At 56.5% G+C, this 15,972-nt stretch overlaps 1 protein-coding gene across 5 annotated transcripts; it reads left to right on the top strand.

Moving 5' to 3' along the window:
- Positions 1–1,370: 1,370 nt before the first annotated feature.
- On the top strand, positions 1,371–12,372 carry LOC138178848 (transcription factor GATA-6). Of its 5 annotated transcripts, none has more exons than XM_069111139.1 (8): positions 1,371–1,486; positions 5,683–6,179; positions 6,240–6,981; positions 7,452–8,000; positions 8,376–8,501; positions 9,856–9,991; positions 10,620–10,944; positions 11,016–12,372. In XM_069111139.1, the coding sequence occupies exons 2-8, from the start codon at positions 5,689–5,691 to the stop codon at positions 11,107–11,109; spliced, it is 2,463 nt and encodes an 820-aa protein (XP_068967240.1). In that variant the 5' UTR covers positions 1,371–1,486; positions 5,683–5,688; the 3' UTR covers positions 11,110–12,372. The 5 variants fall into 5 exon arrangements, with proteins under 5 accessions (XP_068967240.1, XP_068967241.1, XP_068967244.1 ...); XM_069111140.1 differs by having other exon boundaries at positions 9,856–10,002; positions 10,634–10,944; XM_069111143.1 differs by lacking the exon at positions 10,620–10,944.
- Positions 12,373–15,972: the final 3,600 nt, after the last annotated feature.

Raw genomic sequence — 15,972 nt, 5'->3', positions numbered from 1 at the left:
TTTTAAATAAAAAGGGATGTTTAAATCGGAGCAACGAAATTGCACGAGACGGCTGAGACCGGCCCCGGGTCCCTGGAAATGTAGAACGCTCGCAGCAGATGCAAGCGGAGGAAGGAAGAAGAAGCACGCGCAGCAACGAGTACTTTCGAGTACTCCATGGCGAGTGCCATTCGTGGCACCGTCGCGTCGACCAGCTGGCGAAGAGAAGTCGGTGAACGCGCAGGAAAAACTTCATCCCTGTGTATTTTCGGCGATAACGGCCGCGATATCTCGACTAATCTCGGTTAAAGGTTGGGTTCGAGAGAGCGAAAGCGAGCGAGAGACAGCGACGGCAGCGTCGGCGGTGGCGGCGGCGGCGTGGCTCTGCCTCATTGGCGTAACCGGTGGGAAACGGTGCCGTATTCCGGGTATTTCGCGTATTCCGGGTGAACGACGGGAGCCCTCGATGGATGGCCGGTGAATGGGAATTATCGAGATAGGTGGACGAAGGGGATCGAGGCGTGCGATGTTTGCTCCCGAGGGGATAAGTTAGGCCGACGACGTTAGGCCGTTCGGATTTACGCGGAGTCGCGCCCCACGGCACCAATCTTACGACCGTGTCTCACCTGAGCGAGTCCCTTATCGCAGGAATCCCGTGTGTGCTCTGCAAGTATGACGACACCCTCTGTTCTCGACTCGAGCTCTCGGCCTCTTCTCCCGCTGTTTTCAACGATAACGCGTCGTATGAGTGCTCTCTCTCTGTCTCTGTCTCTCTCTCTGTCTCTCTCAACGCACGGTGCGTTTTTTAGCTTTTTTCCGTATACGCGTACGTTCACGTATCTCGTTCATCGGAAAGAGACGCGGACGATCCGGTGCGACTGGAGAAGAAGTCGGTTGCCGGCGACGAAAGGAGCGATAAAAAATCGTTCTTCTTTCCTCCCTGCCGCCGCCAGCTGCCTTTCCTTTTGCTCCGCGTTGCCGCGTGGCCCGTTTCTCCTCGAGAAATGATTTCGAAAGGAAGCGAAAGGGCGGACGGAGAAAGATGGAAATGCGAAAAGGGGAGGACCCGCTGCAGCGGGACCAAGATGGCGGCGAGCGAAAAGGGAGGCTAAAAGGCGATCGATGCGACGAGTCGAGGGAAAGCGCGAGGGAACGAGCCGAGGCTCTCGTCTAATCGTGTTCGGTCAATATTTAACGCGTTCGCGTTAACGTTGGCGGTCGCGCGTGCTTTCCCTCTCCCACGTTTGCTCGAATCGAAGCTTCGGTACGACGCTACCAGGCGGCAGCCGACCCGAATCGTCGTAGGCACACCTTGGCAGCGCACCTGTGTCAAGCCGCGCTTTCGCCACCTTCGCTGTCGAATCGTAGCCGCGTCTGTCCCGCGAGTCGACCATCGACCGTCGACGCGACACAAATCAGAGCTTCTTCGATATCGTTCGCCAAACCGACTACCTGTATCACGGAACCTCGTTCACGCGAAACGTTTCTCTCACGTTCTCCTACCACGGTAAGTTCAGTCTTCGTCCTTTAATTTTCCCGCTTCGATCTTCGTCCGTTTCGTTCTCGCTTCCGCTTGCAGCCGCCTCCTTTTCTTTTCTTTCTCTCTCGCCTGCTATTCTCTTTCTTTCGGCCGTTTTCAACGGCGACGGAAGGGAGCGCGCACGAGCACGTAGAAAGGGAAAAGGAAAATCGCGAGAGAAAACCCGTGGAAACCGGTCGGTCGGTCGGTCGGTCGGTCGGTCGCGTGGCTCGGAATACCGTTTGACGATCGGGCGAACTGGAAATTTCGTGGCGAATGTACCGCGGATCGCTGTGATACGCGGAATATGGGACGTTGCTGGATGGAGCAGCGTGGCGCGGCGTGGTGAGACGCAGCGAGTCGTGGCAACTCGAGACACAAGGCGGATAGAACGATATTTGGAAAGACGTAACTCGCGGTCTGTTTTGGTAGCGCGTGCACGATCCAGCCCGATCGGAACGAAACACTTGTGTTTTACGTTCCGAGCGGATCGACGACACTTGTGGCTCGGCGGATCGTCCGATTCCTCGGCTAGCGCGGCCACGCGGACTGGAAAAGGTCGAATCCTTCTGCTCGATTCGGGGGGCAACGAGACGCGAGAAAGCCGGCGGTCACGAGTGCCAGCCGTCTCGACGAAGTCTACCGCGAAACTATACGATATCGAGACGAGATACCCCTGTGCGCAGATATTTTATTAATCGTTAAGCACATAGCCGTTCTAAGATAATGGAATAATATCGGGCAACAGCGACGATAATGCTGTTTGTCGCTCGAGCGTTAATTATTGGTCTCGGGAGTCGCGTGGTCGCGAACGGAACGGCGCGCATTGTCCACGGAAACGCGCGACCCGTTCGTTGTCGAAATTCGGGACGCGTTCGCGCTGCTTTTGCCGTTTACGCCGAAACGCGGCAACGCGAGCGGGGCACGGAGGCGAGCGCGAGGCGAGCGCGAGAGCGAGAGCGAGAACGAGCGTTGTTTATTCGTGGAAACCGACAGACACGGCTCGCTCGTTGTAAATTATTACGGTAATTGGCGTTGTAAAACGCGGGATCGCGCGCCACGGAGCCGTTCCGATGGATCAGGCGTTATCGCGCGGTCGCGCGAATCGCGTCGTAAAAAGATTTAGACGCTGCTCGCGTTCCGCGACGATTCGAGACGCGAAGGGACGAGACACCGCGCCGCAGCCGCTAAATCCATCGTCAAACTCGGTTTCGTCGGAAGAGCAGAGCAGCGAGAAACGCGTCGCTCGAATCGAATTGGGAACTCGACGGCGAGATGGAAAGTTACGGGAACCGCGACGCTCGATTCGAGGAAACGCGATTGCGTAACGCGATCGAGACGGGTACGCGTCAACCCTCGGCGCGTGCGCCGGCCGCTCTTGCCACTCGGACACCGTCATCGCGTTCCAACGAAATGAAAAAAAATTTCATTTCTTACGCGATCGCGTACGCCTTTTCGATATCGTTTCGTTCGCGCGAGCACGTACGCACCCACACCGGCTCACCTGGGATTTTCATTTACGCCGATAAGAATTTCCTACTCGACTGATAAAGAAAATGGCCTCGTCGTGTTCGCGATTCCAGTCGTGACGCAACCCTGTGCGTCGTCGTCTTTCGCAGCCGTCGTATTGCCGAAAAAACGAAAGAAAAAGCGAGCAGAACCGCGTGCACGCTACGCGCCATCCACTCGTATCATCCACCGACCGAGCTTACCCGGCTTTACGGCCACAGCAATTCGCCACCCCGTCCACGTCCTCTTTCGTTCGCTCTCGTTTCTCACTCGTCTCTCTGCGTTCGTCGGATGCGGCGATTTCAGGATCGAGGTCGCACGCACGCCACGGTTCCATGTATCCTCGCGTAACGATCGAACGAGACCGCGACTCGGACCGGAGATGCTAACTGGAAAAGGAGAGCGGCGCGGTGACGGCTGACGATCGGCGGTCAGCTTCGAGACGTGCTCGCGAAACTCGACCGCGGAACTAGAGACACGGCCCTACGCCTTCCTGGCGAACCCGACGACTGAAATTATCATTTTAGCTGATATACTAGCTAATGTAAGGATGCAGTTTTATCTCTTATTATCATGGGAAACGAGATAAATCGCGATAGTGTCGTTTATTTTGACAACGGCGTGCCTCTTGCCGATGGCTCGACATCCCCATCGGTGGCCGCCGTGCGGCCACATCCACGCGTCCGTGTCCTTCTACGCGTCGCGTCGCCCTCCGTTCGTGCAGCCTGCGTTCGACCTTTCGTTCCGTCGTCGTCGTCGTCGTTCGCCCAACGAAGCTCGCGTTCGATCGTTTCGCGTTTCGCCTCGCCGTTTCGCTTTTCGCACGAAACGCGCTCGATCGAAACAACGTCGAAAACGCTGGAGGATCGTGACTCGTTCGTTATTTCTTATCGTTCGTTATCAACGATATAACGCGAAGCGATCTGCTCGTTTCCTTCGTTCTCCGATAAACGACGAATTTTTCGATTTCGCCGGAGATACGCGGCGAGGATGGATGGAAAATTTCTCGCCAAGCCGGTGGCTGGTGTCCCTCGATCGTCGCCATCGACCACCACCTTTCGCGGATCACGGAGAAAAAAATGCGGAATAGAAGAGGCGCGACGAGTGATTTTTCAAGCGTCGTTATCGCGATCAAGCCGGCCCGAGAACGTTTTTCGATTTTTATCTCGATCCTCCGATTAATCCGTATCTATGGCGAAACGCGAGACGTCGATCGCCGTCACGTATGCCTCGCTCGTGGATTCTTTTCCTCCGCGTCATGCGCTTCCTGCTCGAGAAACTGGCCGATCCTTTCGCCTAGCGAATCGTTACCTTGCCGATGACGCTGCTTTCTTTGCGAAGATGAATCAGTGCTGCAGGGTCGACGACGCGACAACCGCGGCTTTGCCATGCACGATGACGGTGGTACTTTCGGCGGCTCGAACGAAAGACGCGGGGCAGAAAGGGGAAAGACGAAATGTCGGTGGACGGAGGACGGCAGAGAAAAAAACAGAGAGAGCGAGAGAGAGAGAGAGGAAGAGGGAGAGGGAGGAAGCGGCGATAAGCAGCGGGTGCGAATGATTCACCGTGAGCATCCTACCAATACCGGGTAGCGAGTACCGAGACCCGAGTACGTACCGATTCCGTGACAACAAAATGGCGTTGACAACGATGGCCGACGAGAAGGGCGAGGAGCGCCGGGGGACGCACGAACACCTCTCGCGATCCCCTCGTGCACCAGCTCCCTCCGCCCCAACCCCTCGTGACAAGGCGTTATCTCGCCCGTGAGCTAGCGAGCGGCCGCTCGTTATCGACGAACAAACAAACGGACCCCTCCGTTGCCTCTTTTCCACTCGATAGCCAGAGATTCTCGGCGCTCGTCTTTCTCCTCTCTTTCGCCAGTTTTCCGTGAAAAGAGAGAAAAGTAGAAACTTTGCTCGGCGGCGGCGCGACGGTTCGCTGTCGCTCGGTGAATTCGCTCGATCGTTTTTAGCGAAACGAGCGCAGCCGTCACGGGGGTGCGCCGCACAGTGCACGCGTAACGTTTATCCAACGTCGACGCGTTCGCGTTCGCGCGCAATTTCCATTTCTCTCGGAAGGTAGTGTGGAGTTAACGGCTGGTTAACGCGGCAGCCCGTGCAAACGGAAGGAGCATCGGCGGCGAGCGAGAGCCCGCCGTCCAAGAGACAGAGAGCGGAGAGCAGAGAGCAGAGAGAGAGAGAGAGAGAGAGAGAGGGAGAGAGGTACGGTCGCGTGCTCGGTCCGGAAGTCGAAAGTTTGACATCGTCGAAGGGAAGTGTGACGCGAGTCAGGGCAAACAGCCGTTCGTCGGTTTTTTCTCGAGACGGACGAGGCGCGCCGTCCGTCCCTTTCTTCTCCTGCCGCTCTTCTTCCTGTCGAAGCCCGTTGTCTCGCGTCGTACTCGACGCGATCACGACGCGCCGACCGACCGAATTTCTTAGTTCTCGCGGTTCGCCTTCTCGAAACGCGAGCGAGTCGCGTGTCCGAAGAGCCGTGCCCCACCTTCGCGCTTCGGCCGACAGTGGCCGTTCGTTCGTCCGAGGAGGACGACGACGACGACGACAAAGACGAAGGCGAACGACAGTCCTCCGCGCGTTGGTTCGGAAAGCGCGCACGTCCGCTTCGCTCTCTTTGCGTAGTTTCGCTGGAAAGATTCGCTGCGTTGGTGTTCGCAGGTCGCGATGAAGGAGACGTTGTCGAAGCAGGAGGTTAAACGCGAATGGGAGGACGGTCGAGCGGAAGAGGATTCGCCGCGAGTGGCAACGGCGGACGAGCGATCCGTCGAGAGTTCCAGGTCGGTGATCACCGCGAGAAGGCACGTGCGCACCATCACCACGGCCGGACACATCACCGAGACCGTGGCCGAACCCGAAGCAGACTCTCAGCATCATCGTCGATCGGTCGACGATCAAGCTCAGCAATGCAGATCGCGCTCGTATCAGGACGAGCAACAGCAACAGCAACAGCAACAGGACCAAGGCTGCAAGCTGAGTATCCTGCAAATTGCTCATACCGAGGCGGAGATGCAACAACAACAGCAGCAGCAGCAGCAGCAGCACGCTCGTTCTCGCGAGCAGTCGCTCGTCTACATGACGAGCAACGGACAGGAGGTGCGAGTGCAGGTGTCGGAAACGGTGGACCCGTCGGTGCTGTCGGTGAAGGACACGGTCAGGTAAGCGAAAACGCGTGGTCGCGTCCGTCGATCTTTCAACGACTTTGAACGATTCGAAAGGTACGAAACGCCGGAGCCGGAGAGAACGGACGCGGATCGCATGTACGCCGGATACTCGGCGGACGGGCAGCAGCAACAGATGCGAAGGGACGGTCACGCGATCGCGATCCAGGCGGTGCAGGAGAGACGCGTGGTTCAGTCGACCGGCGGCAATCAGAGGTACAGCCCGCGGGAGGGAGGCGGCCAGTCGAGCGGTGGAAACGGATCGACGGCGGTCGCAAGGTCGTATCATCAGGGCTCGTCGCCGGTACTGGTCGCGACCAGCGAGGAATACGAGGGCGGTGGCGGCATGGCCGAGACGAACGTCGGGGTGCAGCTCGATTCACCCGCGCCACCGTCTTACTCTCCGCCGATCGGCGGCGACGGCGGTATCCGCGCGACAGCGGCTTCCGTGGGTCACCAGCAGCCGGGCCAGCAGCATCAAATGGTCACGGGATACGTGAACACCGGTGGGGTGAGCATCAAGTACGAGACGGAGGCGGCGAACGTAGCCGCGACGAACGCGGTGGTGGCAGCAGCGGCAGCGGCCGTCGGGGCCACGGTCCCGGTCGACGGTATCAAGGTGTCGAGCACGTACACGACGCTCGAGACGGTGCCGATTCCGCCGTCGCAAGCAGTCCAGTACCAGCAGTACATATCCGCCAGCGAGACGTTTCAACAAGCACCGACCTACAGCTACACGAAACCCGGCGATCAAGTGATCTTCGCGTATCCGTCTCAACTGTCGTCGCGAGTGCCCGGGGTAAGTAGGCTCGGCTCGATACTTTTCTCCGTCGTCTATCGTACCGCCGACTTCTTCGTCCGTTTGTCTATTTGCCTAGCGTTGCGATGTCATCGCGTGTTGCAACGCGACGTTATTACGGGAATCGTATAAGAACAACGAAACGACGATGAACGACAACTACGAATGGTATTGGGTTGGCAACTGAGTGATCGCGGATGTTGTTAATACCATCTTGTCTTGATCTTGTCGTTAGGTGGTATTGACAAAATCCGCGATCACTTAGTTGCCAACCCAATAGTTACGATCGACGAGTTCTCGCGTTCGGTAACTCGGTGAAGTCGTTCGTAGTCGTAATTTTGAGAGACAAAAAGGAAAAGAAAGGAAAAAGAACGGAGAGCGGCGGAAAGACGCGAAGAAGGTCGAATCGCACCGAATCTAACGTACGTGCGAACGGTTGATATTTCTGTTAAACGAGATTGGTAATTTAGGTCGAGTCCCCTGGAAGCGCGTACATGAAGGGCGACCCGACGCTGGCGTCCTCGCTGGGAGGGTCGCGCGGCGTGCCGCCTCTTCACTACGAGCAGCCAGGCTCGCCGGGATCTCAGGTGACGCTGTACGGGACCGGAGCCGGATCGTACTCTTACACGAAGCCGAACACCGCCAGCGAGTACTGGTCGGCCGCCGGAACTCCATCTCCGCCCGCGTTCGATTGCGTGCCGAGCTATCAGAACGTGGCGGCGATCTCCGTCGGCGACGCGGCCAACATTCAGCTGTACTCGGGAGGAGCGTACAGCGTGTCGACCGGTAGCACCACGGCTCCGTCCCCGTGGCCGAATCTGCCGTTGACCAACGAGGACGGTTTCGACGGAACCATCATGACCGCGGATCCGAAGGAGTGCTTCGGATGCGGCAATCCAACGTCCAGCTGGAAGAGAGACGAAACCGGCCGTTTCTACTGTCATAGTTGCATCTACAAGATGAACGGAATAAACAGGTCGTCCATGAGATGCGGCAAACCCAAACAAACCGTCGCCACGGTAAACTTCTCGCATCTATTCGTGCGATTGCCCCTTTCGCCCGATCTTGCCTTTTCCCCTTCGTCGTCTCCTTCTCCCTCTCCCTCTCCCTCTACCTCTTCCTTTTCTTCTTCTTCTTCTTCTTCTTCTTCTTCTTCTTCTTCTCCCTCTACCCCTCCCCCTCCTTCTCCTCCTTGTTCGTTCGTTGGCAAGCGTCGTCCGCGAAAAAAAGAATCGACGTTATCTGTTACCGAGAGCAAACAATCGCGCCGAGGCTCACGCCGGTTGTTGTTTACTCTAGTTTCTACGTCTCGAACGTTCCCATTTTCGCGTTCTCGAGTCCACGCGAATACTCCACCGCTCCGTCATTTCTCGTCCCCTGTTTTCTCGTTCTAGGCCGGTGTACGAAGGACGGGGGTTCAGTGCGCCAATTGCAGGACCAGCAACACGACCTTGTGGCGGCGGAACAACAACGGCGAGCCGGTGTGCAACGCTTGCGGCCTCTACTACAAGCTACACAACGTAAGTGTTTTCGAAGGATTTCGTCGATCGACGCTCCTTCTCTCCTCCGTCGTGCATCGCGAGCCACCGATTGCGAAACGCGACGACGATTCCTCGTCGACCGACGAATTTCGTCTCTCGACTCGAGCCGATTCTCTCTTTTTGTTTGTACAACTGCCACGACCCATCGCCGCGAATTACTTTCGAAGCGAAAGCGCGTCTATGTCAGTGTGGCGCGGAAACGAAGGAAAGCAACGGGCGAACAAGCCGAATCCCGCTGTAAAATCTCGCAAAAAGATCCCGATGCTCTTCGTTAACCCGGTGGCGCGTAATGATCGCACGTCGTTACGACATATTCTGTGTCATCGCTGGACCAGCGTAAAACCGTCGACCAGAAACCATCGCTGTTACACGGATCTAACGACGCGAGTTAGCTCCGATTAGCCAGGCATTCCGACATGTCACCCTTCTTCCACGCGCCTATTCGCAAATCCAGATTCGCTAGTAGCGACGTCATCGATAGAATGTGCCGCTTCTTTTACGACCCACGGTCGATACGTAAGAAAATCGCATTTTTCGACTGCCATCGAGCTCCTTTCTCTTCCTTTTTTTTCTTTGCTTTTCGTACGTATAATCGATCTAATATTTCATCACCTGTATCATTGGGAAAGTTGTTGCTAAGAGTGATTCTTTGCCGCCGAATTCTCTGCCAGGTAATAAAGTTCGTTGTTATTACCATGGGGGGGGGGAGAAGGGGTTAAGGAGAGCACACGCGCGCTATGTCGTCGATCCGTCGAAACTCGAAATCTTGGCCAAGAATCGAGAACGAAACGCGGTCACCGTTCGTGATCCCGGTTGCCCGTTGATTACTTTTCTTACGCAACGCGACGCTCCTCGCGTGGCCTTTATCTCGACGTACTCGCCGGCCGACTCGTCTTCCCCCGATTCTCCGATAATTGTTCCGAAAACATCTCGAAAACGCCAAGATCTGAAATCGGTGCATCGATCGTACACGCGTGTTACTTACGTGTACGCGATACGTCGTTACGAAATCACGAGTGCCGTGTTTCAGCGCACCTCGAGTGGTCCCGCCTCGACAACTTGTGTTCGCTCGGCGTTCCGCGTCTCCGAAACCTTGACTGTTATCCGCGATGCATCACCGATGGTGCGTCGCGGCGCGTCCTTAATCGACTTTGATCCCACGAGCCGATCGACCGCGCAACCGTCTTATCGGTGATTTTAACGAGATCGTAAACGCCGATACGGCCGGCCGTTCATTATCACGTTTCGACGAATTCCAGTAATTTCGTGTTCGCGTGAGTCGCGGAAAAACTTGTTAAGTCTTGTTTTTTTTTTTTCTTTTGTCTTTGCGCAGGTGAACAGGCCACTGAGCATGAAGAAGGAGGGAATACAGACGAGGAAAAGGAAGCCGAAGAATCATTCGGGAATGAGCGGAAACTTGGCGGGACCGAGCGGCATGCACAAGACCGAGATTAAGTCTAACTTACTCGGTGAGTCTTCGGTGAGCAAGTTTGTCATTAAATTCCTTTTCCGTTCGCTTTTCCCCCAACGCGTCTATCTGTCTATCTCGAGACGGGTATCGATCGTCGATCGATACGGCTGGTGTACCTACGGATCGGACGAATCGTCGTTTCTCGGATTTCGTCCGTTCCTTGTAACTCGCCCTTTCTCCCTCTCTCTATCTCTCTTCTCTCTCTCCTTTTCTCGTTACATATATATATATATATGTATATATATATTATATATATATATGTATGTGTAATAGTATCTCGTCGATGGAAGTACGATTTGGAGGAAAAATGATAGGTACGCGAGAATCGAAAAGGTACGATGACGATAAAATACGTAGCATCGCGTAGCACGTAGTCTCATGGCGGACCTTGAACGACTCGAAATTCGAATCCCGGATCGGGAGTAAAGTCCGACATGGAGCGACACCGCGCCGCGTTGCGAACAAACAAGTCGGATGACCGATCGAGATAAAAAATTCGCCGCTCGTTTTAAATGGATGGAGGAGAGGGCGAAGGGAGCAGCGCGAATAGAGACGAGCGTAACCGAGCGGAGAGGAGCGAACGTGAAGGTAACGTTTCGAATCGTTGGTCTCTTTTCACGTTCCAGTGGACTCGCTGCAGTTGAACGTGTATGGGAGCGGTGGTAGTGGTAACGGGGGTGGGATAGTGGCCGATACGGAGGCGAAGCAAGAGGCCGAGAACGAGGCAGCGACCGGGGCAGGTACAGACGGCGGTGGTGCCGGTACAGAAACCGGGGATCGGGCGGAGAACGAGAACGGAAGCGGTAACGCGTCGGGTGGGAACGGAGGATCCGACGAACGTCGTCCACTCCTAGGTACACCGACTACGGGGCGATCGAGGCACGCTAGCCACGCGCACTCGCCCCTCGCTTTACCTACCGCCGCAGTTCTCAATCGACAGACTACCCTTACGTAAGTGCGACGACACTCGCCTCTTTCAGTTTCAGCGACACTAACATTTGACTCGTTTTTTTATCTTTTAGCGTGCCACCGCTAGAGCCAATCGTTAGCCAAACCGGTGGCGATCTCCTCTCGGTTATAACTTCCACCACGGCTATCCACGCCGAAAGGTCGTAACGAGGACGAGAACGAGAAGTACGAGAAGAAGAAAAATAACGCGGTAGAGAAGATCGTGTGGAAGGCGCCAATTAGCGCGACACGAGTGCCGCTTCTGCCAACGCGGTGACTGGAGAACGTCCGGGACGCAGCAATCAACTTCTTTACCGACCAAAGGTTCTCGGGCGTGTCACGGAAACGTCGTCGGCTTTCTCGTTCTCGGTCACGTTCTCGTCGATGAAATACGGAACGCTACGCGACTCGTCGTGTACCTGCGATTTTGGATTTCTTTTCTGTTTCCGGGCGAGAAACGATATCGTCTCGCCGTCTGCCTCTCCCTCCCTCCCTCTCTCACTCACTCTCTCTCTCTATTTTTCTCTCTCTCTATCTCTATCTCTATCTCTCTACAAATTCTTTCTATTTATTTTTATTTGTAAAACAATTATCAAAATCGAGCCGGTCGCGCGTTCGACTCGACTCGACTCGACTCGGTTGCGAACTTGGAACACACGCTCGAGATGCGCGCTATCTTACCGACGAATTTGACTTTATCGATCGTGCTCGACCGTACCGACGGATGCGTCGTCACTTCGTCGGACGATTTCGCCCTCTGTGCGAGGAGAAGAGAAACGCGAGACCGCCTGGGATGGCCGTGTTTTTCTCTCGCTTCTCGACCCTCCTGTTCGTCGGCTCCTTCGCCTCGGACGCCTTTGTTCTTGGTGTTGGCCGAGTCCGCGAACGCTGCGAAAATTTTGTCCGTGGCGCGTTCGATCTGACGCGTTCCTTTGTAAATGTAAATACACGGCGTACCGACCGCAGCTGCTTTCGTTCGCGTACACCTACGTACGCGCGCGATGTATATACGCGATACACCGGCGTGCCAGCGCGCGTACGTGTTTGTTACGTATAGTATATGACACGTCCGTGTACTCGCGAGAGAAACGAGTACACGTAGGTGTGCAGCGAGGCGAATTCTCCCACAAAGGGTAATATACGCGTGTTCGGACGTTGACCAAAGCGTCGACGCGCGAGCCGAAAATTGCGAAGGAATAATGGAAGCGCGAAACGTAGAAAAAAGTAAAAGAGAAACGTATTTATTTGCTGGCACGTCGAGAAGCGCGCCACGACTCGTACGGCCGCGTAACGACAACAGTCGCGCGTGCCTTGCGAAACCACCTTCGTTCGTTTTGTAAATTGTAAAGGTCTGTGTAAAAAGCTTGAATAAAAGAAAGTCGACCCGATCTTGGTCGGATGCGGGCATTTCGATGGAAACGCGTTCCGAAATGGTAGTAAATGGTTTAGAGCGGCGCAAAGCGGTAACGACTGGTGAAAACCTTGAAAGAAACTCACGAAAGAAGGATGCGAGACGAGGACGAGCGGTCCACGAAACGGCGAGGATCGGCATCGCCAGCAAGAGCAAAAGGAAAGAGCGCGCGCGCGCGATCGAGCGGCTGGCCGCTCGGGAAGGCGAAATGGAAGGCAGGCAAACGAGGAGGCCGCAGCCGGGGGGATCGGGGAATTCACCGGGGCCGAGGGGGGAGGCGGGGGGCCGTGAGTCCATCAGCCTAAAGAGTGGCTATCGTGCCTGCTAAGGGCTATTCCATGTTAGCCGCTCTCGGCGAGTTCTTTTTTTCTTTTTTCCTCCTTTTTATTCCCCTCCTGGACTTTTTGTGAGGCGCAAACGTGGCGCCGCCCTCGAGATCCCTTCTCGCGCGGGGAAATACCGCAAGCTTCGTCGCCGTCGTCGTCGTCGTCGTCGTTGTCGTCGTCGTTGTCGTCGGTGTCGTCGGTGTCGTCGGTGTCGTCGTCATCGTCGCGAATTGCTAACGTTGCTCTTCTTTTCGATAATCGTCGTCGCGTCGACTCGACGGAGATGCCGAGTTTGCTGGATTCTCGTTTCACCGTTCGATGCGATGGTCGTCGAAGGTGAAACGACGCGTACGGAAATATAGCCGGGCGCGAACTCATTCTAAACAGAAGGGGGAAGGAGAAGAACGTACGGGTTCTCGCGCGGTCGGATCGCTTGGAATTTAAGGGATGCGCCCGACGTTTCCCTATCGGCGCGGCGCCAACCGGTGTGCGTCTTATCGCGAGTCGTGCAGCACACCACCGTTACTTCGACTTTCAGCCGCAGCGTTCGACTTTCGAGTTTTTGTCCGAAAGAAATTCTTTGTACGCGGTAGGATGCATCCCGACGAGGATCTGGAAGAGGTCGGAACGGTGACGATCGTCGATCGAGCACGGGTCGCTCGAATCCGTAGGAAGCAGCCGAGCAGGCGCGAGAACAGACGCGTCGCCATAAATAAGCGCGAAGCGCAACAAATTAGATCGTTCGCGATCCCGCGTGGAACATCGCTTAGCCCGATCGGCGCGTTCGCGATATTTCACGGCCGAGGCACGAGCACGTAAGTTAAGCCTCGTCTCGGCGTGTTCAGGCCTTTCTCCCTTCTCTCCGTTCTCGCCATATTTTCTCGCTTTCCGGTCCTCTGCATCGTCGTGGCTACTCTGGCGCGCCACGTCGTTACACGGTAGGTGGTGCGCGCGCGATACGCTCGACCGAGAGAGCGCGTTTTCCTCGTAACGCGTGGCGGCCAGGACCTCGCGAACCCAGCGATTCGAATCGCCGTCTCGCGGACGCGCGTGCTGCTAATCTCGTTCGCCGAGTAGCGTCTCGGCGTTTCGTGCGCGGCGATCGTCGCCCAGCCGGCGGTCAGCCTGCGGCTTCGCTTCGACTCGCAGCGGACGCGATCGCGAGTGACCGCGCACCGAGAACCGGACGATACGTCGCGCGATCCTCCTCGAATTTTCTTATTTTTCAGCGAGGCGACTCGTTCGCCCACAGGGCTATTACAGAACCTACGGCCGATCCTGAGCATCGACGAACGCGTGCGTGTACGTGCGTACACGTGTACCTACACGCGTGGAAACAAGCGCGTACCAGCGACCCGGTTTCCAGGAAGACGGCGAAAGGGGGACCGAGACGAGACGAGCCGAGCCGAGCCAAGACGGGCCAGGCCGGGACGGGGCGAGGAGAGGCGCGCGTTTCGAGACGGTCACAGGGAGAAGGAGCGGGAAACGCGGACCAACGACGATTAGATTAGAGAAGAGACCGCACCGCGTTCCCGGTCCTTCGCCGGCGACCAATTCACCCGGGTGATCGAGATTCCCGCAAAGTCGTTCTCTCTTCGACCGACCTCGTCCTCGTCCTTGCGGCTTTCGTCCGATCGTTTCGTCGACTCGCGCGACTCGCGTTCGTCGGATCGCCTCGCGGTAACAGGCCCCGCGAGAACAGATAGGCACGAGACAGCGCAACGCCGGCCCAGCCACCGCTTATAATTCGTAGGATGCATTATTTTCAAATCGAGCGTGATTTAGTGCGCGGTGACGCGCGCTCGCGCACCAACGTCGATATGTAAATGCGTTAATGCTTAATGCGTGTCGGTTGATTTATCGTCGCGCGATCACGGCTACGCGAGTGAAAGGCGTTCTCTGCCTGCCACGGACGCTCTCGCTTCGTCGTCTCGAGAAACGCGAGTCGTTGGAACGCGCACGGAAAAGCTTCGCCGGTCGGCCGAGATGGTTTTCCACGTCGGACGACGAACCAGGGGACGGTGGTCGCGAGACGAAAGACAGGGTGGCCACCCCGCGACGCTCGACGACGGTAGACGCGCAACGACCGTTCGCCGCCGCTGCTGCTGCTGCACCCTCCAATTTTCCGATCGGCGCCACACCTATCTATCTCCGCCGTTGCTTAATGGCACGCTCTACCACTCGTATTTTATCCCTACGTCCCGACGAGATAATCGGGACCTTCGTTACGCCGGTTACGACCGATTCTCTACCGTCTCCGACCGAACGCTCCAACAAATCGAACAGAGTACCGGCGATTAACGCGCGACGCGGGCTCCGCCGAGTAGAAAGGACGCAGGTCCTGCCGCGTTTCGACCAGCGTCTCGCCTTTGTCTTCGTCCTTCGACCAATCGAAATCGAATTTATCGGACGGAGAAGAGTCTCGTTCGACGCGTCGACCAACCGGCGCGGCGGTTTCACGAATTTCCGAAATTCCAAGGTCCATCGAGAAGAGGCGACAGCGAACGAAGGGGCGCGACACGTTTTCGCCAGGTCGAAACGGAGAAGCGGGGCGAGAAAAATCGAACGACGCGCGTTTTTCTTGGAAGAGGACCAGCTCGCTGGTGCGGACGAGATAATTTTCGCACGGGCCTCAGCGTGCCGGCGGTCGCCATCGGACGTGGATCGCGCGTCGGTACGTCGGTCGCCTGGCATGAAATTTCGCGGGATCGCGTCGATTTCCCGCGACTCGGAATTAAGACGGAAGAAACAGCCGGCGCGCGTTGAAACGCATCGAACGGTCGTCCGTGAAGTTCGCAGACCGCGTCAATGGCTGCGCGTTTTCACGACGCGTCTTCGATTCACGCGCTCGGGCGGGGTTGCTCCGACTCTCGCGCCGGCGAGACGACGAACGGAGAGGACGACGACGACGACGACGACGACGACGACGGTGGAAAGACATCGTAAAATTTGACACGCTCGTCGGACAGAGGAGAAGGTCGGAAACGAACGCGGAGACGACACGAGAACGCGAGATGCCGGAACATCGATACGAATGGAACGATCGGCTAAGGTCGACGCGAGCGACGGTTCGACTAATCCTAGAAATGGAAAAGTCGGGTATCCGTGTTTCGGAGGGAAAACGCGGGTGCGTGCAAAAGGGCGCGATACGACGAGCTCAGGGAAGAGAGTAGACGAGGGCGATGGAAGCGAGACAGAGGGTCTCCGTGCGAGTGGCGAACATGGGCCGACGACGGATATGGATAGGGGTAAAAGATAGGGGCAAGGGGCGAGGGGCGAGGTACGAGGGGTTTG

Source organism: Bombus flavifrons, chromosome 4, assembly GCF_040668555.2.
Source record: "Bombus flavifrons isolate JBK064 chromosome 4, iyBomFlav1_principal, whole genome shotgun sequence".
In the NCBI taxonomy this organism is placed as follows: Eukaryota; Metazoa; Arthropoda; class Insecta; order Hymenoptera; family Apidae; genus Bombus; species Bombus flavifrons.
The sequence above is the reverse complement of the archived record's forward strand: the minus strand, read 5'-3'. Positions and strand labels throughout refer to the sequence as shown.